Source organism: Rhinoderma darwinii, chromosome 12, assembly GCF_050947455.1.
Source record: "Rhinoderma darwinii isolate aRhiDar2 chromosome 12, aRhiDar2.hap1, whole genome shotgun sequence".
NCBI lineage: Eukaryota > Metazoa > Chordata > Amphibia > Anura > Rhinodermatidae > Rhinoderma > Rhinoderma darwinii.
Window position 1 is genome coordinate 52237025 of NC_134698.1, and position 27515 is coordinate 52264539.

The 27515-nt window shown below is 42.8% G+C and overlaps 1 protein-coding gene across 2 annotated transcripts in view; it reads left to right on the forward strand.

The window, feature by feature from the left end:
- The first annotated feature begins 332 nt into the window (after window positions 1-332).
- Window positions 333-27515, forward strand: part of DCAF5 (DDB1 and CUL4 associated factor 5) — a 73509-nt gene continuing 46326 nt past the window's right edge. The window contains exons 1-2 of one of the 2 annotated variants that reach the window (XM_075844929.1): window positions 333-696; window positions 18760-18903. In XM_075844929.1, coding sequence (XP_075701044.1) covers window positions 441-696; window positions 18760-18903 — 400 coding nt within the window. In that variant the 5' untranslated portion in view covers window positions 333-440. The other variant, XM_075844930.1, reaches the window with a different exon arrangement.

A 27515-nucleotide genomic window follows, 5' to 3' on the forward strand; every position in this document is an offset into this window, starting at 1 on the left:
GTAATGTGGGGGACATAGTAATATATGAGGTAATGTGGGGGGCAATGTAATATATCAGGTAACGTGGGGGACACTATCGGGAATGTGAAGGCACAATGGAGTGTAGGTGAATGTGGGGACAAGATGTCTGATGTTGGGGTGACACTTTGTAGTGTCAGATGTGTCGGAGGATGTGGGGTGCAGTGTGAGGTAATGTTGGGGTGCACACTGTAGGTGCCGTTATATGGCGGGTCACTATGAGGTGCCCGGGGTCATGTCTTCCTGTCGTCGCTTACAGACGGTGTGCACGTCAATGGTATTTGGACAGGCCGCTGTGCTCCCGGGGACAGTCAGGGGGAGGAAGCGGAGGATCAGCTGAGGAGGGAGGAGGAGGAGGAGCTCGGATCGGCCCCGCAACTTGTGTCTAAACAGCTCGGTGCTTCCCTAGCTGCCATGTCTGTATGACGAGTCCCGGATCACAAGGCGAGCCCAGGCCTCGAGCTGCCGCCATGAGAAGGGACGGGGGATGCGGCATGAGGTCGGTAGTAGGCTTCCTGTCCTGGAGGGGCCTACACGGGGACCCCCTGCTGAAGGAGGATTTACAGCGGAGGAGGCTGCAGGCCTGCAGCAACCTGTATAGGAAGGACCTGCTCGGCCACTTCGGTTGTGTCAATGCTATTGAGTTCTCCAACAGCGGTGGACGCATGCTGGTGTCAGGCAAGTGACATCTGAACCCCAATATCTGCCTGGCCGCACCCCAATATCTGCGCCTCCCTGTAGTCACCCACCTCCCTCCTGTACGCACTTTTACGGCCTAGTAGTCTCCTACCTGTGGCTGCCCAGCTATTGTGAAACTACAACTCTCAACATGTCCTGACAGCTGCAGAGCCACAGGTTGCCGACCATTGTCCTGTACTTATTGATGTATGTCTGACATAGGAGTGTGTCACCTCTGCGGCTGATCATTGGGAAAGACCTGAGTAATAAATAAAGGCCTAACTGAGAACAAGCTGTCTTAAAGGAGAACTTTTATCTTCCCACATTCCAGAATATAACATGGGGGTTATTTGTGAGCTGCATTCCCCTAGTTTCCTGGATAAAGCATTAAAACCTCTTCAATGTAGTCAGAGATTTTCATAATTTTCTATCTCTTTTGGAAGCAACAATCGCCAAGTCTCACATGCGCTTTCTAAGGAGGTCTGTATCTGATAGTAGAATATAAGGGAAACTGACCGGCACTGGAGTTTCATCACTGATGATTTAGTCGACAGAGAATCAGACTCTACTGATGTTCTCCTATAACCTGTCACAATTTAAATTAATATGGAGTTTCCCTTTAACAATAATGATTGGCGCATGATCAGAGTAACGACAACTTCTGTGCAGCGCTGCGGGATATGTTGGTGCTATATGAGTAACATAAATGATTGATTTATTCTGGGCAGATAATCAGTTTAATGTTAAAGTTATTGTATGTCCATAAAATTGACACATCCACTTTTATTAGTCTCGGTTTGTAAACATAAATGACGTAACAGCTGCAGTCAATACCTAATCTGTTATGTATAAACATGAGCTTTATGATCACAACAGTATCGCAAAAACTGAGATTGTTTTTTCTTCCGAGAGCAAAATATATATTTTTTTAAAACTGGCTGTACCAGTCACTCATGGATTAAAAAAAAAAAGTGGGCAACTTAGAAAATATACTTATATCTTGTTTTGAACCTGGGTTGCAGTATGTGATAAGGTGATTCACAAGTCTTGCCGCATCCCCTGCTTGTTCAATGTTTATAATATGGTATAAGGCATCATTTACACGAGCGTAATATACGCGCGTGCTTTTCACGCGTTTCGTACGCACCTATATTAGTCTATGGGGCAAGTGCAGACAGTCCGTGAGTATTGCGCAGTGTGAGTCCGCTGCGTAAAACTCACGACATGTTCTATATTTCGCCGTTTTTCGCGCATCACGCACCCATTGAAGTCAATGCGTGATTCGCGCAACAGATGTCAAACTCTGAATGTAAATAGAAAAGCACCACGTGCTTTTCTGTTTACAAACATCCAAATGGAGTGTCATAATGATGGCGGCTGAGCGAAAATCACGCAGCCACGCATCATACACTGATGACACACGCAGCTGTTAAGTGCATTTTGCGCACGCAAAACGCCACGTGTTTTGCGTGCGCAAAACTCACACGCTCGTGTAAATCAGGCCTAAATGTGGGCCAGATCTTCACAACACATATGCCCTTGAAATCAAGAAATCTCCTGCAGATATGTCATTGAGTCCGCCTCTTGTTGCTGAATTAAAATTTAGCAGTTTATTTATTTTTTTTAGTTATTACTGCTTATCAGAAAAGCTGTTTTTTTTTTTTTTATCCATTTTCCCTCAAATGATATAACTAAGGCTATGTTCACACTGAGTTTTCTGCAGGCGGAATTTCTGCCTCAAAATTCCGTTTGGAAGTTTTGAGGCAGATTTTCCTCTCCCTGCACGCCATTGAGCGCCGCAGGCATAAAACGCCGCGAAATACGCTTTCTCTGCCTCCCATTGATGTCAATGGTAGGTCAGAGGCGTAAACGCCCGAAGATAGGGCATGTTACTACTTTTTCCCGCGAGACGGTTTTACCGCTCGCGCGAAAAGACGCCTCTGCCTGCCATTGAAATCAATGGGAGACATTTTCGGGCCGTTCTTGAGGAGTTCTGCGGCGCGGTTTCCGCATCAAAAAACTGTGCACGTAGCCTAATAATTCCTTTGCCCCTTCAATAACCCAGCATTAAAAAAATACTTATTTGCAAAATCCACAATTCCAGCTTTGCGGTTTTCCTCTACCGGGTAGCGGAGGTACAGATAGCACGTGTGAATATGCACCAGGATAGCACTATAGTCTGCTGCGATATTCTGACTGAAGGGATGAACACCTGGTCAACCCATTATAAGTCAAGGGAATCCATTAGGATCTGTTAGTTTCTATTGTAGAACGAATTAGTCAAGGATCCTTTAAAAATGGGCCATGACACCACAGATCCCCACATCAACAATTCTCCTTAATCACAAGGTAAGGTACTTTAAAGAAGCACGTCACTTTTTTATTTTATTTCCCCCTCCATTTGTACATTGGTGTTTCAGTGCGGTGCTGTGTGCGGAAATACTTGCCAATCCCTGCATCGTGTCGTTTTCGGGTCCAGCACTGCCCACGTGATCTTCACTCTGACCTGTCTGGAATCCCTGTGCATTTCAGAAAACTGGAAGTCAGGCTCCCAATGCATTCTTATGGGAGCCAGAACGATTCCTGTGATTCCAGACAGTCAGAAGGAAGATCACATGGGCGGCGCTGGATCCTAAAACGACAGGATGTGGGGATCGGTAAGTATTTCTGCACACAGCACCCCACTGAAACATCAATGTACAAATGGAGGGGGCAATGAAAGAAAAAAGTGGCGTGCTGCTTTAAGGAACTTTTGGGCCCTGTTCACACTCAGTTTTTGCAGGCAGAGAAATCTGCCTCAATTTCTCCAGAAATTTAGAGTCAGAATTTTGCGCTGCCTGCACTTTCGTTGCCGCATTTTTTTGGCTGCTGCCATTTAATCGCCGCTGGTAAAAATCAATGCGAAAAACTCTTTCTCTGCCTTGCATTGATATTTCAATGGGATGTCAGAGATAGAACCGCGGGAAGAAAGAGCATCAACTTTTCTTTTCCTGCGAGCGTTTTTTTCCGTTTTCGGGAAAAAATTGTCTCCGCCTCCCATTGAAATCAATGGAAGGCGTTATCTGACATTTTTGGCGCGGTTTCCGCGTCAAAAACAGTGCCAATAAGCGCAGTGTGAACTAGCCCTTACACGGGCCGACGATCGGTGAAACGGAACACTTGTTCCTGATCATTGGCTCGGGTAAAAAGAGCTCAGCCTTCCGCCGACAAATGAGCAAATGCTTGTTTGTCGGCTGGTGGCATCTTTTATGCAAAAGCAAAAATCAGTGTTGTCGTGTAAATTGGATGTGCTGCTGACAACGATGCAAACTGTATGGGGGTGAACAATATCATACATCCCCATACAGAAAAATGATTTCTCCATTTAAATGGAGCTAAACGAGCACTCGTCGTTGCGCTGCTTGGTCGTTGCGCTGCTTGGTCGTTGCGCTGCTTGGTCGTTGCGCTGCATGGTCGTTGCGCTGCATGGTCGTTGCGCTGCTTGGTCGTTGCGCTGCTTGGTCGTTGCGCTGCTTGGTCGTTGCGCTGCTTGGTCGTTGCGCTGCTTGGTCCTTGCGCTGCTTGGTCCTTGCGCTGCTTGGTCGTTGCGCTTTATGCCTGATCGGTGCTCGTTTACCAGTATAAATCTGTCTGTGTAAAATTACCCTTAGCCATGATGAAGTGACCAGAAGTAAAAAAAAAACTACGGGGAGACATCAGGTTCCCTGCTGGAATACCCCATAGTCTCCTCCAAAAGTGCAATGTGTAAGAAAAAATCTAGATCCCCTCGCTCAAATGCTGAGAAGCTGTGACATCTTGCTTTCTGTTCTTTGTATCAGAAGTGATGGTGGCCGGTATCTTTGGTACCCCGGCCAGCATTTGTAGTTAATGTGGGTAACACTTGCAGATGTACTGAAGATATCGCCCGCGGGGTGCAGCAGTTGTTTGGGGTATCATTTATCGGTATGGCAAATTGTTGTATATGTCTGCCATTGATTTTCGTTGTAGAAAAATGTATAACATAGCATGAATAGCGTAGCAGCCTATACTATACAGCAAAAAAGTATCCAGGTGTTCACCTGGCAAATATATGCCAAACACAGCACTCTTTTCTCACTTATTTGGCACATAGAAAACTGTATGGTTGTCAGATTGGATTAAAAAGTAAAGTGGAACATAAAGGAATATTTTACCTGTATGTAGCTTCCTGCTCCTACATCATTATAAGGGTATGTTCACATGGCTTATTTTCAGCCGTTTTTCGGTCAGTAAGCGCCCCGAAAAAACGGTTGAAAATCCGAAAGCTGAATGCCTCCAAACATCTGCCCATTGATTTCAATGGGATAAACGGCATTTAGTTCCCACGGGGCGTTTTTTTACGCACAGTTTGTAAAAACGGCGCATAAAAAACCGCCCTGTAAAAAAGTGCATGTCACTTCTAGAGCCGTTTTTCTTTGGGTCAATAGAAAAACCGCGCCAAAAACAACCGTAAAAAACGCCTCAAACGCCGTTTTTTGTTTAGCGCGTGAACATACCCTAAGGGTATGTTCACACAAACGAAAAACGGCCGTAAAATACGGAGCTGTTTTCAAGCGTAAACAGACACTGATTTTTAGCAGTTTTTTATGCATCAGACGTTTTTTGATGCATATTTTACGGCCGTTTTGAAGCTGTTTTTCTATTGAGACAATGTAAAACATCTCAAGAAGTGACATGCACTTCTTTTTTACAGGGTGTTTTTTACGTGCCATTTTTAGAAAATGGCCGCTACAAAAACACCCTGTGGGATCGGAACGCCGTTTTTCCTATTGAAATAAATGGGCAGATGTTTGGAGGCGTTCAGCCCCTGTATTTTCAGCCGTTTTTCAGGGGCCTTTACGGCTCCCGAAAAACGTCTGAAAACAGGTTGTGTGAACATAACCGAGACCGATGCAGGAGAATTATGCAGCACTGTCATCATTTTACACTCAGCAGATGTCGCAGACCACTTCCGCCGGGAGAGATGGAGCCTCAGCAGTCCCATCATATTTAATGGATAATACAACGTAACCCAACGGACCCCGTTGTAATTCAGTGGTGTCCTTCGGGCACCGTTGGCATCCATCGTACGACAGATCCAGCAATGCGTCATGATTTCCATTATACATAGAAAACATGATGCAAGTGTGAACGTGGCCTGATAATGTCAATGACCGCATGACTCCATGCATTCAGACGCAGGTGAAAGCATCTGTCCATCACATGTATGTAGGGCAGGGAGCAAGACCTTGTCCTTAGAGCAGATCTAATGTTCAGTTGATAGAAAATACTTTTTGTGTATGCTCATGTCTGCTCCATAATGTATTGCTGTAGAAAATAGATCTGTCGTCACAATATACTGTCCTATTTAGTGACCGGTCTGATGGGCTATTAGACCAAAAGGCCCAAAAATTAAAAAGTGTGCCATCTGGTTAATAAGACTAAATACAGCAGACTTTTGGCCTTATTCAGATGAGCGTGGGGAAACTCGGACATGAAAAACTTGAGTCTATGGAGAGAGCCGTGAAAATAGGACATGTTCTATCATCCAATGGACCCTTCACACGGTGTGTTGAAACAGCGGCCGTGTGAACGGCCCCATTGAAATACATGCGTCCGTGTGACGGCCGTTGTTTTAAGGCATCATTTTCATCTGCGCCAGGGCGACGGAACATCGGAGCTTTCTGTCGGAACGGAGCCCTGACTGACACAAACGGGAACCGTAGGCTTCTGTTTCCATCACCATTGATTTTCAATGATGACGGATCTGGTGCCAATGGTTTCGATTTGTCTCCGTTGTGCAAGGGTTCCGTCGTTTTGACGGTATCAATAGCGTAGTCTACTATGGTTTCAGTTTGTGTCAGTCAGGGTCCCATTCCGACGGAAAGCTCGGACGGGGCACTGGCGCAGATGTGAACGAAGACTTACAGTTATGTGTCTTCTGTTTTCTAAGCCGCTATTATACAAATGGCAAAATATTTTTTCGTGCCGTTGAAGAATAGCTCAGCGGACCAGTCATAAGATGACCGACCTGCCTTAACCCCTTAATGACCAGCCTATTTTAGGCCTTAATTACCAAGCTATTTTTTAAGTTTTTCCATCGTCTCATTCAGAGCTATAACTTTTTTATTTCTGCGTTGACATAGCTGTATAAGGTCTTGATTTTTGGGGGATAAGTGTCGTTTTTTAATAGCACCATTTTGGGGTACATAGAATTTATTGATTAACTTTTCTATAAAAGTTTTTTGGGGGGGGGATAGAAAAATAAAATAGCAATTTCGCCACACTTTTTTTGTGTCCTAAATTTATGCCATTTACCGAGTGGTATAAATAACACAATAACTTTATTCAGTGGGTTACGATTGGGCAATGATACCAAAGTTATATAGATTTTGTATGTTTTACTACTTTTACATAGTAAAAACACTTTTTTTTTTTTTTTTTCCAAAATTATTTGTTTTTGTGTCTCCATATTTCGAAAGCCATAACTTTTTTTATTTTACCGCCGATACAATTGTATGAGCGCTTCTTTTTACTTTTGCGGGACGACTTGTAGTTTTTATTGGTACCATTTTGGAGTAGATGCGACTTTTTGATCACTTTTTATTAAATTCTCTTTTTAAAGCAGGATTCACAGAAAACAGCAATTTTTGCATTGTTTTTTATTTTATTTTTTACGGTGTTCACCATGCGGGTTAAATAATGTAATAACTTTATAGTTGGGGTCGTTAAGGATGCGGCGATACCAAATATGTGTAACTCTTTTTAAAAAAAAATGTTTTTGTTTTTTTAATAATAAAGCATTTTGTAAGGGAAGAAAGTGGGTTTTCAATTTTTTTTTTTTCACTTATTTTTTTTTCATTAACTTTATTAAACTTTTTTTTTTTACTAGTCCCACTAGGGGACTTCAATATCCGATCGTCCGATCGCTTTTATAATAAACTGCAATAGTTCTGTATTGCAGTTTATTAGTACCTGTCCGTGTAAAACGGCATCGCCAGCAGGCATAACTAGTGGCAGGCCTTTATTAGGTCCCCTGGCTGCCATAGAAGACACCAGTACGCTGCGATCACACGCAGGGTGCCGGTGGGGTGAGAGAGGGAGCTCCCTCCCTCTCTCTAAAACCACTCAGATGCGGCACTCGCTATTGAGTGCGGCAACTGAGGGGCTAAGCGGGTGAGATCGATATTGATATCGATCTCACCCGTTAGAGCAGGGATGCTCCAAGCCCTCAGCTACATCTGGTAGCTGAGAGCAGGGAAATTTAACGCCTCCCTGCTCTGTTTTATTTATACCGATGTTGCGCCATAATAAGGCAATTCCATCGTAAAAACCCTAATAGACAGGTGCACTGTAAGTCTACATTCAGAAGTGGCGGATTTGTTACATCCGTTTACAGCAAAATACTCGTGGATGGGCTTTTTCAAAACCATGCAAAGGGTGAAATACGCAACAAATTCTGCATGTAACGCATGCACATTTTGCCATAAATTCAGAGAGAAATATGCAGTGGAATTTTCCCACCACCTCGTGGCATAAGGCGGGATTCACACGAACGGGTCGTTCCCGAGCCCGAGTGCCGGCCGGTAAAATCGGCCATTCTGCCCGGCCGGTTTGCATAAAGTTTTGCATCCGTGCCGGGCCGGGCAGATCCGGACAGTGACATCAGCGGCAACTCCTGAAGGGGAATCCCCATGTGTTCGGGGATTCCGCTTCAGGAGTTTCCCCTGATGTCACTGCCCAGATATGGACAGAGACATCAAGCGCTCTGTCCAGGAGCGGAATCCCCGAAAACACGGGGATTCCGCTCCTTCAAGGAGCTAAAGTGCGGCTAGCACATAGCAGAGCGGGGAGATACTTCCCCGCTCTGCTATAGTGGCGTCGCTACGGTAGTAGCAGCTGCTGCTACTAGCGGCGCCATCGAAGGTGTCGCCGGGCCAGGAAAACAAGCAGGGGACGGGAGCCAGCGCAGCGCTCCCTTCCACCTGCTGTACACCCCGGCCCTGCCACACAGTGTACAGCGTTGCCATTCGTCAGAATGGCATCAACTCCTCCTCCTCACATGCACTCTGCGCTGTGAGGAGGAGGAGATAGAGCGCAAGCGCCGGGAAACCCGGCCATCACTCGGAACACATTCCGGTGATGGCCGTGTAATACCCGGCCCCATAGACTTCTATGGGGGCCGGGTACCCGGGCGAAGATAGAGCATGTCCTATTTTTTGATGGCCGGATTTTCCGGCCGTCAAAAAATCGGTCGTGTGAATAGCCCCATTAGGGGTCTATTATTCCTAATGCAGCCGAGTGCCGGCCGATTTATGAACGGCCGGCACCCGGCCGGGAAACCCTGCCGTGTGAATGAGGCCTAAAGAGCTCTGTTTATATTAGGGCAATCGGTCTGTTATTGAGTCCATGATCTGATTATTTTGTTGATCAGCCTCAGCCGGGCCCATGAGGTTCTCTACTTGACAACTGAGCTGTTCCTGGACCAAATTTCTTGTTTTTGAGGTTTATAATTTTATTAGCCCTTATTGATTTTGTGATCTATATCTGTAATGGTAACAGCAGATTTTATAATACCTTTATAAAGATCATATGCATTTGTTCTAGATGGTGGTAGGCATTATGTATTTCTCTCGTGGGGAATGGGGGCCCACCAGCCCCGGGCCCCCATACGAGTGCGTTTACTATGATTGAACAGAGAGTCATTGGCCACTAACTCTGGTAAGCCACAGGCTGTTTTAGGCCTGCGATCTATTAAAGGGTCCTGAGGAGGTCAGACTGACCTTCTGGTGCAGGTAGTGTGATGACATCACTGCATTGCCACCTGTATCAGGCAGAAACTGCAGCAACTCACTGTGGGAAATGGGTTAGGTGAGTTACATTTTTTCTTTATTTTCATTGACGCAAAGAAGGCCCTATTAGTGGAGTGGCTGCCTACTGTATGTGGGCTCCTGTCTACTCTATGGGGGCACCTGTCTGCTATATGGGGGCCTAACTATTTTATGAGCGTCTATCTATTATATAAGGGGGCTTACACCTATTTGGGGGCACCTTCTATATGGGGGCACAAAAGAGAACTAGTAGTAGAAGGAAAGGTAATGTGAGCAACTCCAATGTCAAAAGACATCACCTGAGAGTCACTGGATGTAACTGTACTGTAATTACTTATATGGTCTGCGGACCGCCATGTAAAATGAGTACCTCTATATGGTCACTGTATACTGGTAATATTGGTCTTTGTATAGTGGATTTTATTCAGTAACTGTATGGTGGTGTTCAGTCACTATGTGGTGGTAACATATTGTCATGGTATGGACACAGCCTGTTTTGGCATTATGGACACAGACGATTTGTTAATTTATGTGGTAATAACTTTGGAATGCCTTTACCTATCCAAGCGATTCTGAAAATGTTTTCTCATGACATATTGTACTTTGTCAGTGGATAAATGTAGTATTTATTTATGAAAAACACCAAAATTTTGAGAAAATTTGCAAAAATTTGCATTTTTCATAATTTTAATGTATCTGCTTGTAAAACAGATAGTAATACCACACAAAATAGTTACTAGTTAACATTTCCCATATATCTACTTTGTTTGCATAATTTCCTGAACAGCCTTATATTTTTCTAGGACATTACAAGGCTTAGAACTTCAGCAGCAATTTCTCACATTTTCAAGAAAATTTGCAAAAACTAATTTTTCTAGGTACCAGTTCAGTTGTGAAGTCGCTTTGAGGGCCTTATATATTACAAACCCCCGATAAGTCACCCAATTTTAAAAACTGCACCCCTCAAAGTATTCAAAGCAGCATTTAGAAAGTTTCTTAACCCTTTTAGATGTTTCACAGGAATTACAGCAAAGTGGAGGTGAAATTTACAAATATCATTTTTTTTTTTCGAAAATCCATTTTTTTCTGTAACACAGAAGGTTTTACCAGAGAAATGCAACTCAATATTTATTGCCCAGATTCTAGTTTTTAGAAATGTCCCACATGGGGCCCTAGTGTGGTAATGGACTGAAGCACAGGCCTCAGAAGCAAAGCAGCACCTAATGGATTTTGGGGCTTTCTTTTAATTACAATATATTTTAGGCACCATGTCAGATTTGTAGAGGAGTTGTGGTGCCAAAACAGTGGAAACATCCCCAAACTGCACCCCTCAAGGAATTTATAGAGGAATATAGTGAGCATTTTGACCCCGCAGGTTTTTTGATGAATTTCGTGGAATTAGGAATAAAAATCTATGTTTTTTCAAATAAAATGCAGAAATGATAAATTTTTACAAGGCATAAAGGAGAAAACGCACCCAACATTTGAAAAGCAATTTCTCCGGATTACGGCAATACCCTATATTTGCCAATAAACTGGCGTTTGGACACATGGCAGGGCTTAGAAGGGAAGGAGCGCCATTTGTATTTTAGAGCTCAAGTTTTGCTGGAATGGTTTTTGAATGCCATGTCGCATTTGCAAAGCCCCTGAGGGACCAAAACCATGGAAACCCCCAAAGTGACCCCATTTTGGAAACTAAATCCCTCAATGAATTTATCGAGGGGTATAGGGAATATTTTGACCCCACAGGTTTTTGCTGAATTTAGTGGAATTAGGCCATGAAGATGAAAATCGTTTTGTTTTTTTTATAATAAAATGTCGTTTTAGCACAGATTTTTCTATATTTACAATAGATAAAGGAGGAAAACCACCCAACACTTGTAAAGCAAACTATTCTGAGCATGGCAATACCCCATATGTGGTAATAAACTGCTGTTAGAAGGAAAGGAGCGATACTTGGCTTTTGGAGCTCAAATTTAGCTGGAATGTTCTTCCGGTGTCATGTCTCATTTGCAAAGCCCCTGACAGACCAAAAAACTGGAAATGTCCCAAAAGTGACCCCATTTGGGAAACTACACCCCTTAAGGAATCTATCTAGGGGTATAGTGAGCGTTTAGACCCCACAGGTCTTTTGCAGAATGTATTAGAATTAGGGCGTGAGAATTTTTTCCACTAAAATGTTTAATTATTAAATTTTTACAAGGGATAAAGGAGTGAAAGCAACCCAAAATTTGTAAAGAAATTTCTCTCGAATACAGTAATACCCCACGTGTGGTAATAAACTGCTGTTTGGACACACGGCAGGGCTCAAAAAGGAGCGCTATTTGGCATGCAGATTGTGCTGGATTGGTTTTTGGGCGCCGTGTCACATTTTGCCTGACGTACCAGAGTACCGTGGAAGCCGCCATGAAGTGACCCAAGGCATTTATAAATTGCCTGGAAATATGACAGGGCTTAGAAGTGAAGAGCAACATGAGCATTTGAGGTCCATTTTAGTGATTTTTCACAGCATTGGCCCACAATTGCAGGGCCCTGAGTAGTGACCCCTATTTTGGAAACTACACACCTTAAGGATTTTAAGGGACATAGTGAGCATTTTGACCCCACAGGTGTTTTTTTCATTAGAAAGTAGTTAACCAGTTCAGGACTGAACCAAAAAAAAAAATTGTTTTGTTTCACCACATTCCGAGAGCCATAACTTTTTTTTTTTTTTTTGGTCGACTGAGAAGTGTGAGGGCTTATTTTTTGCGGTACAAGCTGTAGCTTATATTGGTATTTTTTGGCACGTACAACTTTTTCCTCACTTTTTATAAAAAAAAATGTTGAGAACTAAGGTGACAAAAAAAAAAGCACATTTTTGAGTTGTAAAATTTTTTATGGTGTTCACTGTGCGAGTTAAATAATGGTAAATTGTAATATATCAGAGTTTTGCGGATGCAGCGATACCAATGTTGTTTGTTTCTTTTTTACATTACTTTAGAGGAAAAATTATAAAAGTTTTTTTTTTTTTTAAACTTTTAATGTTATTTTTTCACTACTAATAACTTTATTTAACTTTTTTATTTTATTTTTTACACATTTTATTAGTCCCCCTAGGGGGCTTGAACCAGCAATCGTTAGATCCCTGGTACAATACACTGCAATACTAATGTATTGCAGTATTTTGTCATTTTACATGCTTCTGTATCAGCGCGATCATAGTTCCTGTCCATTAGTCTCGGGTGTTAGCTGTAATACACCGCTGACACCCGCAGCGTGTGGCATGGGCTCAGCTCGTGAGCCCGCTCTATACCTCACCCCCCGCTATTACATCATAGTGTGCAAATGGGCTAATTCGCACTGGATGGTGCAAATTTACAATTTCAATTTTCCATTGATATGGCATTTTAGTGCACAATATGTTGTGCTCAGTTTGTGCCACTTATTTGTTATGGGACAATCTGTAGTTTTCATTGGTACCATTTTGGGGTACATGAGATTTTTTATTTTTTTTTTAATCAATATTTATTTCATTTTTTGGGCAACCAAGGTGGTTTTTATTCTTTTTTTTTATAGTGTTCACCGTGGGCTACAAATGACCATTTTATTTTATTCTGCGGGTCGATACGATTACGGCGATACCATATGTATATCGTTTTTTTGTAATGTTTTGCAGAGTTTGCACAAAAAAAAACCTTTTTTCTTTGTGTCATTTTATTCTGAGAGCCATAACCTTCTTTTTTTTTTTTTCAGTCAAAAAAGCTGTGTAATGGCTTGTTTTTTTTTGCGGAACAGGTTGTAGTTTTCGTTGGTATTGTTTTGGGGTACATGCGACTTTGATCACTTTTTATTCTATATGTTGAGAGGGGTGGTGACCACAAAATAGCAATTCTGGCATTGTTTTTTATTAAAAATGTTTACAGTGTTCACCGTGTGGGAAAAATAACATTATAGATTGGGTCTTTACGGTGATACCAAATATGTGTACTTTATCGGTTTTAATATTTTCCTATAATAAAATACTTCTTATATGAAAAAAGGCAGTTTTTGTTTTTTTTACTTTATAACTTTTATTTTTACACTTTTTTTATACAGCATTTTCATAAATATTTTTTTTGTCCGACTAGTAGACTTGAAGGCCTGCAGCACGGATCTCTGCTATAATACGTTACACTACCTACATAGTGTAATGTATTACAGCTATCAGTGTGACACTGACAAGAAGGCTATCAGGACCGACACGGAGGCCATTGTCAGGCCTCCGATTGCAATGCCAACCATCGACAACCTCCCACGATCGTATCGTGGGGCATGCCGATCTGCTACAAACTCTTAAATGCGGCGATCAGGGTTAATTGCCGGAGGTCTCCCAGTTCCTGGACGCTGTCCGTTAGTACAGTTCTCACCGGGAGCGTCTCAGTCACTGTTTGTCCTGGTGTGGAAAGTATTAACCCCTCGCCAGGACGTACAGTTGCGTCCTCGTGCAGGTAGGGGTTAAGCAGCAACAGTATGGTGGTATTATTCAGTCACTATGTGGTGGTAATATGTGATCATGGTGTGGTAGTATTCAGTAACCTTATGGTGGTATTAAGCCCCTATATGGTGGTAATATGTGGTTCTGGTGTGGAGGTATTGTTCAATAACCGTATGGTGGTGGTATTCAGTGACACTGGTGGTAATACGTGGTCATGGCATGGAGGTATTATTTAGTCACTATATGGTGGTAAGATGTGGTCAGGGTGTGGAGGTATTATTCAATAACTGTATGGTGGTGGTATTCAGTGACTGGTGGTAATATGTGGTCATGGTGTGGAGGTATTAGTAACCGTATGGTGGAGTTATTCAGTCACTATGGTGGTAATATGTGGTAATGGTAGGGAGCTATTATTCAATAACCGTGTGGTATTCAGTCATTATGTGGTCATAGTAGGGAGGTACTATTTAGTAACAGTATGGGGGTATTCTTTGGTCACGTGGTTATGATGTGGCGGTGTTATTCAGTAACCGTATGGTGCTACTATTCAGTCACTATGTGGTGGTAATATGTGTCAGTATTTTTTGTACCTTGTATAATTGGTAGCATTGGCCTTGGTATCCTGGGATTTGTTCAGTAAGAGCATGGTGATATTATTTCCTTGGATAGTGATATTATGTGGTAGCTTTCTGACTATATAATTTAGAGGTATGTTATCATACATAGAAAATTCACAGGCCCGGTTCACGCAGAGTTTTTTTTTATGCGGAAACCGAGTGGGAATCAGTGAAAAAAAATGCCCGAAACCGCCTCTCATTAATTTCAATGGGAGGCGTTTTTCTCCCGCTAGCGGTTTTAGCCGCTTGCAGTGAAAAAAAGCGGCATGCTCTTTCTTGCTGCAGTTTTTTTTCAGTTAAACAGTATTTAAGTGATTAAACATTGTTTTAATTTTTTCACAAGTCAGGAAATATTATAAATTAAATTCTAATTTATAACATTTCCATGTGCTGGCCACTAGAGTGAGCAATTCCCAAAATTGCAGCATTGCAATGTGGTAAAGCAACCTCATTGCTTTATGCTGCAAATTTGGTGTAGACACACTCGCTCTAGTGCCAGGAGAAGGAGGTGGTTGAATCTTCTAATCCTCCTAAACTGTGCATTCGCTCAGAAAATGGCGGCACACAGTGTAGGAGGATTAGATACGGTGGTAATCAGACAGTATAACCCAAACATAATACACACACCACATACACAAACATAACTTGCCTGCTCCTGCCGCCGCTGTTGCCTCCGATCCTACTCCTCGTGTCTTCGCTGCCTGGAACATATGTCCGGAAGCCACGTCCGGAAGTAGTCATCTTACTGTCCGGCCGCGGCTTCCGGTCCACATGAAAATGGCGCCGGATGTCGCTCTGCTGAAGACCTTCCTTTTGGACTGTGTGGGACGGCACATGCGCCGTTCCCACACAGACGGCGTACACTATAGTGAATGGACCGGCTCCCGTTCGCATTCTCTATGGGGATGTATGTGCCGTATTCCATCTCTGTATGTGTTGTTAATCGACACATACAGAGATGAAAAAAAAATGTCAGCCCCCTTAGAGAAGTAAAAGAAAGAAAAAAGTAAAACACAAATAAATAACATTTATTTTAATAACACACTAAAAGCAAATTTATATAAAAAAAGAAAAACATTCGCGACACCTTCCCTTTAAATGTGGAAAATGAATCTTTCATAAATCTGCAGGCTGCATACAGTATGTCGTAGTCTGTGTCTGACAAATAAACCAATAGGCCTAAAAATAGGAGCCCCCCCCTATGTCTCGCCTTATCTACCTCCATGCATATCCATTTGCCTTCTTAGCTGACCATAAACAAGTGTCAGCCACTAACCGCAAGAGAAGTCTTTTGAGCTTAATGCGACCATAGTAACCGTATTATAATTTCCTTGGTGCCAAATCAATGAGAAACAAATTGTTTACATCTTATTCCTGTATGCTTGCAATATTTTCTGTGCCAGACACCAGGTCGGACCAGTCATAAACTATAGTGGTATAAAGTGCAGGACCTTCATCAAATTCACATATATTATGCAACATTTTTATGTATTTTTATTTCTGTCCCCCTCCTCATAATCAGAGAATCTCTAGTGACTGGAATAGTGGCAAGGGACTGGTGCAGGGCAAATGTGGTGCCTATTTTCAAAAAGGGCTCTAGGTCTTCGCCGGGTAATTATAGACCAGTAAGCTTAATATCCATTGTGGGAAAATGCTTGAAAGGCTATTGAGGGACTATATACAGGATCATGTGACAAAAAATAGCATTATAAGTGACAGCCAGCACGGTTTTACTAAGGACAGAAGTTGTCAAACTAACCTGATCTGTTTTTATGAAGAGGTGAGCAGAAGCCTAGACAGAGGGGCCGCTGTGGATATAGTGGTTTTGGACTTTGGAAAGGCATTTGACACTGTCCCTCATAGACGTCTAATGGGTAAATTAAGGAATATAGTTTGTAATTGGATTGAGAATTGGCACAAGGACCGTATCCAGAGAGTTGTGGTCAATGATTCCTACTCTGAATGGTCCTCGGTTATAAGTGGTGTACCCCAGGGTTCAGTGCTGGGACCACTATTATTCAACATATTTATTAATGAGATAGAGGATGGGATTAATAGCACTACTTCTATTTTTGCTGATGACACCAAGTTATGTAATATAGTTCAGTCTATGGAAGATGTTAATAAATTACAAGCCGATTTGGACACACGAAGTGTTTGGGCATTCACTTGGCAAATTAAGTTTAATGTAGATAAATGTAAAATTGTGCATCTGTGTACCAACAATCTGCATGCATCATATGTCCTAAGTGGAGCTACACTGGGGGAGTCACTTTTTGAGAAGGATCGAGGTGTACTTGTAAATCATAAACTATATAACAGCATGCAATGTCAATCGGCTCCTTCAAAGGCCAGCAAGATATTGTCGTGTATTAAGAGGCATGGACTCGCAGGACAGGTATATATTATTACCACTTTACAAAGCATTAGTGCGGCCCCGTCTAGAATATGCAGTACGGTTCTGGGCTCCAGTTCATAGAAAGGATGCCCTGAAGTTGGAAAAAATACAAAGAAGAGCAACGAAGCTAATAAGGGGCATGGAGAATCTAAGTTATGAGGAAAGATTAAAAGAATGAAACCTATTTAGCCTTGAAAAGAGACGACTAAGGGGGGACATGATTAACTTATATAAATATATGAATGGCACATACAAAAAAATATGGTGAAATCCGGTTCCATGTAAAACCCCCTCAAAAAACAAGGGGGCACTTCCTCAGTCTAGAGAAAAAAAGGTGCAATCTCCAGGTCAATGTTCCCTCTAAGTCTTGGCAGCTCCTGGGCAGGGCAGTTAGGGAGCAGGGCGAGTCTCCATCAATGGTGGGCGATCTGATGACCTAAAGTAATACCCCCAGTAAACGCTAATCTAGCAACTAAATAAGAAAACTTGTTTTAAATTCGTTTTAATTACTCCATAATATTACAAGTCCAGCAGTAAAATAGACAGTTATAAACACCAATTATGGGCATCCATGAAAGAATCCCTCATTACACCACTGTCCTTGTAGATGGTGCCACGCAGCCCCCCTGTAGATGGTGCCACGCAGCCCCCCTGTAGATGGTGCCACGCAGCCCCCCTGTAGATGGTGCCACGCAGCCCCCCTGTAGAGGGTTCCACGCAGCCCCCCCCTGTGGATGGCGCCACGCAGCCCCCCTGTGGATGGCGCCACGCAGCCCTCCCCTGTGGATGGCGCCACGCAGCCCCCCCTCCCCTTGTGTGTGTGTGTGTGTATATAGCGCTACACAGACCTCCTCCTCCCCGTGTGTGTGTGTATATAGCGCTACACAGACCTCCTCCTCCCCGTGTGTGTGTGTATATAGCGCTACACAGACCCCCTCCTCCCCTTGTGTATATAGCGCTACCCAGACCCCATCCCCCCCCTTGCGTATATAGCGTTACACAGCCCCACTCCTTCCCTTGTATATAGCGCTACACAGCCCCCTCCCCCACAGCTCCTTCAAAAAAAGATTTAACTTACCTTGCCCTGTTCCCGCAACAGACTGAGCGCTACACTGCCTCTCCGGCGGGATGCATGCGCAGACCGGCGTGATGTGACATAATCGCGCCGGCCTGCGTGACTCCCAGTGCCTTATGGGCTGCAGGCTTAACGTGGCCTGCAGCCTATAGTATTCATTTGTATGTGCATCCTGAGGACGCACATACAAGTGAATGTGGCTGTTGCTAGCACCGGAGCCCCCTCTGGTCCTAGCGACGCCACTGCATCCGCCCGTGACAGTGCGCGGGCTTGAAACTTTAGTGAGCGGGCGGACTCTGGAAGGTGCGCGGCTGCGTACCTTATAGGGAACACTGCTCCAGAGGAGACAAGCCTTCTTTACTATTAGAAATCTGAATCTATGGAATAGCCTACCACAGGAGCTGGTCACAGCAGGGACAGTAGATGGCTTCAAAAAAGGCTTAGATAATTTCCTAGAACGAAAAAATATTAGCTCCTATGTGTAGAATCTTTTCCCTTTCCCATCCCTTGGTTGAACTTTATGGACATGTGTCTTTTTTTAACCGTACTAACTATGTCATAAAAACATTTATTTTTATTTTTTACAAATGATCCTCATTTCTGTAGCCCTGCAAAACAAGGATAACATTTCTACATTGAGTCCTCAATATCACATAAAAATACATTTGAGCTGATTTGAAGTCTTGTTACAGGAGGAGATGACCGCCGTGTGTTGCTGTGGCACATGGAAAAAGCTATCCAATCAAAAACTGCACCCATTCAACTTAAAGGGGAGCATCATTCGAACATATTTTGCTTGGCGTTCAATAGCTGCAATACCAAGGTGTTCTCTGGAGGTAAGGTTGTAATTATTTTAAGCACAAGGTGCTAAGTTGTCGTTGTATTAACAATCTACGTTCGAAAGTATTCTAGAAAGTTTGTGTGACATTTATACATTTAATTTTTATGTTTATATTGCTTTTCTTTATTGATAAAGATGTACTGTATTTTTCGAACTATAAGACGCACCTGACCATAAGACGCACCCAGGTTTTAGACAACAGAAAATAGGAAAAAAATGATTTGTTAAAAAATAATTTATTCTGCTTCACCACATTCTGAGAGCCATACATTTTTTTTATTTTATTTTTTTTCATCGATTGAGCAGTGTGGGAGCTGTAGTTTTATTGGCACCATTTTTTGGTACATACGATTTCTTTTTTTTATCACATTTTTTTAATTTAATTTTTTAAGTGCCAAGGTGACCAAAAAACTATTTTGATGTTTTCAATTTTTAAACTCGCCGTGCAAGTTAAATAGTGGTATATTGTAAAAGATCGGACTTTTATGGGCGCAGTGATACCAAATTATTTTGTTTTTTACATTGTGCTTGGGGGAAAATGGGAAAAGGTTTTTGTTTTTTTAAAACTTTTAATATATTTTATTTACACTCCTGAACATTTATCTAACGTTTTTTTTACACATTTTATTCGTTCACCTAGGGGACTTGAACCAACGGCCACTTGGTTAGATGTGGAGTTACTGAAACGGCGTAACTCGCTGAGCTACGCTCTATCCCTAACTCCCATAGTAGTAAATGGCAGTTACGGAAGCAGTGTAGCATGTAAGCTACGCTGTTCCGTAACTACTGTTCAGTTCTATGGGAGTTACGCTGTTTCAGTAACTCCACCTGTGGATGTGTCATAAATTTCCTTCATAGCAAAAACCCTATAAATGCCGCGGTCGCTATTGACCGCGGCATTTAACTAGTTAAAGGGGTTTGCCATAAAACGCATGTATCCCCTATCCACAGGTTAGAGGCTACATGTGAGATCGCTTGGGGTCCGACCACTGGGACCCCCAGAGATAAGGAGAACAGGGGACCGAATGTCACCCAAAGCGCTACATGAGAAGCCTGGACTTCCGGGTTCTGTGTCCGGCTTATCTGTTCCGCAGCTCCATAGAGATCAATGGAGAGTCGCTCGCGCATGCGCAGAAGAATCCCATTGATCTCTATGAAGCTGCCGGACACAGAACGCGGAAGTCAAAGCTTCTCATAAGTATGATGCTAGGAGCCCGGCTCCCTGCAGTGTGTTCGGTCCGGGACTTGCGGCCGTATACGTTCCGTCCATTACGGACGTAATGTGCTCGTGTGAATACAGCCTTATAGTCCGAAAAATATAGGCCAGCATTCAGTGTGTGCAGAATAAAGGTAGACTCGTAAGCGATTGTTAGGGTATGTGCACACACACTAATTACGTCCGTAATTGACGGACGTATTTCTTCCGCAAGTACCGGACCGAACACAGTGCAGGGAGCCGTGCTCCTAGCATCATACTTATGTACGAAGCTAGGAGTCCCTGCCTCGCTGCCGGACAACTGTCCCGTACTGTAATCATGTTTTCAGTACGGGACAGTTGTCCTGCAGCGAGGCAGGGACTCCTAGCGTCGTACATAAGTATGATGCTATGAGCCCGGCTCCCTGCACTGTGTTCGGTCCGGTACTTGCGGCCGAAATACGTCCGTCAATTACGGACGTAATTAGTGTGTGTGCACATACCCTTACTGCCGATCAAATTGTATCTGGTTGGAATAAAAGATCAAATAACTTCATGGGCTGGACCCATTTTTGTTTTTTTATAGATCCTTTAGTAATGCAACTTAAAGAGGCTCTGTCACCAGATTTTGCAACCCCTATCTGCTATTGCAGCAGATCGGCGCTGCAATGTAGATAAGAGTAAAGTTTTTTTATTTTTAAAAAACGAGCATTTTTGGCCAAGTTATGACCATTTTTGTAGTTATGCAAATGAGGCTTGCAAAAGTCCAAGTGGGCGTGTATTATGTGCGTACATCGGGGCGTTTTTACTACTTTTACTAGCTGGGCATTCTGACGAGAAGTATCATCCACTTCTCTTCACAACACCCAGCTTCTGGCAGTGCAGATCTGTGACGTCACTCACAGGTCCTGCATCGTGTCGGCCACATCGGCACCATAGGCTACAGTTGATTCTGCAGCAGCATCAGCGTTTGCAGGTAAGTAGCTACATCGACTTACCTGCAAATGCCGATGCTGCTGCAGAATCAACTGTAGCCTCTGGTGCCGATGTGTCCTCGCTCGTCTGACACGATGCAGGACCTGGGGCAGGAAGTGAGTGACGTCACAGCGTGATCTCTCGAACACGCTGTGTCTGCACTGCCAGAAGCTGGGCGTTGTGGAGAGAAGTGGATGATACTTCTCGTCAGAACGCCCAGCTAGTAAAAGTAGTAAAAACGCCCCGATGTACGCACATAATACACGCCCACTTGGACTTTTACTTTTAAACACACCCACTTGGACTTTTGCAAGCCTCATTTGCATAACTACAAAAATGGTCATAACTTGGCCAAAAATGCTCGTTTTTGAAAAATAAAAACGTTACTGTAATCTACATTGCAGCGCCGATCTGCTGCAATAGCAGATAGGGGTTGCAAAATCTGGTGACAGAGCCTCTTTAAAGGTGTAATATCTTTCCTTGTATAATTGATGGACATGTGTCTTTTTTCAACCGTACGAACTATGTAATAATAATAAAGTTATACAATTTTCGAATATACTTTGTGTATATTTTTGCCTCGGTTTTCAAGATCTCTGCTTGCTATCATTCAATTGGAACCTTCATTATTTACTTCAAATGTGGATGAAAGTCTGCCCTGGTCATGTGATGAACACTGAAGTGAGGACTGATAACAGTTACAATATGTGTAACGAACCATGTGTGAGCATCACATGACCAGGGTAGATTTTCATCCACTAGAATTAACTATGAAGGTATCTATTAAATGACTACAAGCAGTGATCTTGAAAACCATATTGAAAGGAAACCTAAAATATATTAAAAAAAATTATAACTTTTTTTTATAAAATTAATTTGCTTTCTTTGCTGAACCCTTAATAACCCTTTAGCATTTTGTTACATGACTCCAACTCTCCCCCTCCCAAGAAATCTACTTCTACCCTGTCCAGTTCAATGAATTGCAAGCCTTAAACTCGGGAAATCACGATATCTTTCTCTAGTCCCCAACCTTTATCAATCTGAGACCCAAAAAGCTGGCCATAGAAAAGAGCTTGTTGTTGGCAGATCCCGCAGATTTTTGATCCACCAACAGTCCTATGTCTATGGTGCTTGGCCAATGGTACCCCGACCCGGGAAAGGGGGGGGGGTTGGACAGGTTAAACTTTTTGTCCACCTTGGAGATAAGCGATGCCAGAGATGTCAGGTAGCCATTTATTCCTCTCTCCCTATTTGCTGTAAAATTGTGCTCATTCCATTGCAATTTTGTACTTTTCAATCTGCAAATATAGAACTTCCCAATGTTACAAAACTGCTTTGAATTATTCATAAAATAAATCCGTTCATAATGATCCAGATTAAAAGCTTAATCACCTATTTTTCAAAGAATAAAGAATTAAGTCCGTCAATCCTGCATGAGATTAGGCACCAGGTACATCTGTAGCCAGTGACATACAAAGAAGAGAGAGGACCCCATAGCAAAGATCAAAATTGCCCCCCCCCCCCATTATGGTGCTGGGTTTTGCCACCAATGTCAGAGGGCCCTCATTTTGTTCTTCACACTCTTTCCATCCCCTTTGGCCAACACAAACCAACTTGTTTATACTTCCAATGCGGGTCCTCTGGAGAGAAGAGTCCTGCTCAGGTTCTCCCTAATCATTACGAAAAGGTGAAGTGATTCATCAGGGCTCGGCCCCCTCTCTCCAAGAGCCCTGTTGCAGCTGCCTGTTTTGCCTGTATGGTATTTATACCATTGCCTGTGGTACTTGCAGGTCTCCACAAAGTTACTACTGTATATAATTCACCATTACATCACCGGTTTATAAGTCTGTAGTCCTCTTCTGTTAAATTGTTAACAAAAAAATGTTTAGTTGTTGCCCTTCTTGGAAAGGCTTGGTAAGAGACATTGTGGCTACAATTACAGCTTCCACAGTCAGTCAGCTTTCCTAGAATACTGAATAGCAAGTTTACCTAGCTATGTAATAATAATAGGCAAGTTTATTCATTCATGAAGTTGGGAAAGCTGGATGACCACCCTTATGAGAGCTGCAATGGTGGCTGTATTGGTTATCACCCAACTTTCTCAGGGATGGATACAACTGCGTGATGACAAATAGATCCACAACTGAAAATAAGAGAACAACTCAAGGTGTGTGTTTTGTTTATTTAATGGTTAGGGCCTCATGCACACAGCAGAGCCATGTGTAGGGGGCTCTATGGAGTTGGCCACTGCAGTGGAAATGTAGTATTGCATGCCAGCCATTCAAATGAATTTCCGACCATGTAATACATGGATGGGCTTTGTTAGTGGCTCTTCACTCTAGCTTAGGCTTCGTTCCCATCTGCGTCAGGACTCCGTTCCTTCGGAGCTTTCCGTTGGAACGGAGCCCTAACATAAACAGAAACCATAGGTTTCCGTTTCCATCACCATTGGTCAACTACGGTATTGATTCCGTCAAAAAGACTGGACCCTTGCACAATGGAGACAAACGGAAATCATTGGCACCGGATCCGTCACCATTGGACTCAATAGTGATGAAAACGGAAACCTATGGTTTCCGTTTGTGTCAGTCAGGGCTCCGTTCCGACAGAAAGCTCGGTCGGAACAGAGCACTGACACAGATGTGAGCGAAGACTTAAAGAGGTGTGCCCCAAGCAGGTGATTTCCCCCCCCCCCCATGCCCCTCTATGACATCCATATGTCCTAATAGAGCATATGGACTGCCTTCATTATATAGGGCACAAAGAATATTTTCAATAATTGAAATCTTGAAAATTCATTTCTATACTATACATTCAAACTATAGATTTTACTACTGATGACTTATCAATTATCATAAGGTACATGCACACAAGATGCATACTTTTTTTTTTTTAAACCGTAAAAATTACTGTTTTGGTTTCTAATAAATGAAGCAGTTTTATGAAATCTTCCTACACCTGTTTCTGCAGGAAATGGCATTCTGCCACAACAGTTGTACTTTATTGCCGTTTCCTCACTGAAACAAGTGAGGTAAAAAATACCAAAATAATACAGCCAATAGGGCACACTGCTACAGCTTGCTCTGACGAAGATGCTGTGTCTAACTGCACTGTGTGAATGTCATTTAAAAAAAATTCAACTCACAACAATGTAACATAACAGGAAGTGATCCAGCATCCTAAATTTACCTTTTATCACCTTTTTACAGTTTACTCTTTAAATGTATCTACGTAAAAAGTTTAATAACTTTGTAAATGCATTACGTTACTTATCTTCCATTGTTTCTGTGTTACAGCTTATATTATAATCAAGAGCTGCATTCACAATTCTGCAGGCTTCAGAGCTGATATGTCTAATACCCAGTTCACATGGTGGAATTTTCACGCTGATTCCGACACGCTGGAAACCACTTATAAAAAGCCCTTCATTGTTCATACAGGGCAGAATTTTCAGCGGCGTAACTTTAATCCGCCTTGCTAAAAAAACAAAGTGAAATGTCACTTCTTGACACGGTTTCTGTGAAAACAGGTTTGGCTAGCAGATTATCCCCATTGAATGGGGCTAATCTGAATGCAGAAACGATGCTGGTTTTACTGGGTTTTTTTTCTGATGCAGATTTTTGGCCAATTCCAAGTCATATTTTTCCTGAGGAAAAATCTGTCGTGTAAACATAGCCTAAGCATTCCATTCTGGATCAATGTCCACAAAGCTTACACTGGTTATGTGCATTCTTGGAGAGGTAGTCTTTACTCCAGGCACTGTACAGTGATCTGAAAAAATAAATGTCCGCTGCATTATAAGAGTTCAGCTGATCTGTTAGTTGTCGATCTACAGTTTTGCTGACTGTTTCCAATAGCAACCAGCATAGAAGTGTGAATATAGATTTGGGCTATACTGCAGACTTTTTAATGGGGGTATTTCCAAATCGCACATTCATGAAGTATCGCGGCGTGCTTGGCTGTTTCCGTAACTCTAATAGGAATGAATGTAGAGAGCCGTGCACGGCCACCTCTTCGTTCATTCTCAACCTGGATGCGGCGGCTGCCTCAGAAGTGGAATACATGTCTGAGTTGGGAATACCTCTTTAAATCAGAAGCAGCACAAGATAAGTGATTTAATGACCGTTACTTAACGTTGTATGTGTATTATGTCTAGAAATGAAAACTGTATGTATGTTGTAAATGGTGTTCGAGGTGGACATATCCTGTAGTGAAAAAAATCTATAGTTGGGAGGAGCGGAGCTTGGCTGCGAGCGGTAAAGCTGGAATAGCTCGCAGCTCCTCGTGTAACCTGATAGAGCCTACCTGAAACGCAGGATAATTTGCTCCAAAATGGGGAAGACTGTTAAGGAGAAGGGCAGGGAACCTCCCGCCACGCCAAAAGCCGGGAAACCTCAAGCGGATATGGATAAATTCCTCCGCAAAAGATTGGACAAAGCTCCGTCGGGTGCTTCCAAGATGGCGCCGGATCGTGCTGCTGAAGACAACTCAGACGAAGAGAGCCTTGGAGACCGCTCTGATGCAGGGGGTGAGTCGGACATTGCTCCTGTCTCTAGAGGCTTCATAAAAAGAGTTCTTTATAGTGCCCTGGGTCCTATTGCTAAAGAGCTTGCAGATATTAAGGCTGATTTACGCCACATTGGAGATAGGGTGGACACACTTGAATCTGCTCGTAACGATGTGCTCACATTTAGGTCAGCGGTGCATGAATCACTCCATGTGCAACAAGACCACATTAATATGGCTCTATTGCAGACTGATGATCAGGAGAATCGGAGTCGCCGCAAAAATTTGAGAATACGCGGATTACCTGAAACCGTTGCGTACGATGCTTTACCTAAAGTGGCCCTCGAGATTTTTGGTTCTCTTAGGGACTGAAGCCGCTGCGCTCATCAAAATTGAAAGGATTCATAGGGCGCTGTGAGCAAAACCGCGCTCCAATGACCCTCCTTGAGACGTTATTTGTGACTTGTTGTGTTTTACTGATGCTGCGGCAATTCTGAAGGCGGTTAGAGCATCTACTGAGCTTAAATATGATGGTGCTAACATTATATTCTTCCAGGATCTGGCGGCATCCACTTTGGCTAAACGACGCATCCTTAGTACGTCCAGCAAAGGTCTAAGAGCTAAAAACATCCCCTTTAGGTGGTTGTATCCCTTGGGCTTATCCATAACGAAGAACGATAAGCATATTGTCATTAGGAAACCGGAGGATCTAGACTCAGCCTGGGATCTACTTGATATCAGTCTTCTTGTCATTCCCTCATGGCTTCCTTTATCTCGGCTATCTGGCTTTCCTGCTCTGCCTGACCCTGGATCGTGGTCTATGGTCTCCCATTCTCGATCTCCGGGAGGCAAAAGATCTTCTTACAAGAACCGGGATAAGTCTGCCTTGACTTGAGGTCTCTTCTCGGCTTCATATCTAACCGGCTGCCTCTTATTGTCATTATATTTAGTATTTTCATTGTCATTCTTTTCCTTGGAATGTATAGCGCTCCTGCTAACTCTTGTCAGATGCATTAGTTTAATTTGTTTACTTTTTGGGCTCGATGAAAGTTGTCACGCTCTCTGTCAATCTCCTTTTTTCTCTTGAAGACCCCCTTCCTTCATATTTTTTAAGAAATTATGTTTTTACAGTATGTGATGGTCTATGTTACTTTGTGTTGTTCTTCAGTCTCCATGTTTGGGGGACTAATGATAGCAACACGATTTTTGGTTTGTTCATTTTTATCTACCTTTGTCTCGCTGTCCTTCAGGATGTTACTGCTAGTGTTAACGATGGATGTTTTTCTATATAATGGGCCTTCTGGAAATCTTCAACAATGGATACTCTTAAGATAGTATTCCACAATGTGAGGGGTTTGAATGTACCGCAAAAGCGTAGTCAAGTCTTTCGTTTGTTAAAACCAATGCAGCGAGTATAGCCCTTTTTCAGGAGATGCATTTTAAACATAATACAATTCCTTCACTTCCCACTAGCGAATTTGCCTTGTGGTATCATAGTACTTATCATGCAGCAGCTAGAGGGGTGAGCATTGCCATTAATAAGAGTGTCCCTTTTACATTTCTGTCAGAGGTGAAGGTTGATGGAGGCAGGTACTTTTTTGTTAAGGAGAAAATAGGTGGGGATGTCTACACTATGGCTAATCTTTATGCACCTAATATGGACCAGACTTCTTGGATAGTACGGATCCTGCTATTGCTACGGGATATTGCTGAAGGGGTTTTAGTGGTTGGTGGGGACCTTAATCTTCCTCTGAATACTATAATGGATGCAACTGGTTCTCAACATGTTTCTTTTCGTAAATGGTCTAAACTTAATAAGACTGCATTCCCTACATCTCATGGATATGTGGTGGCTTTTCCACCCTACAGATAAAGATTATACTCCTTGTTCTCCCACACACACCACGTACCATAGACTGGACTATATTTTT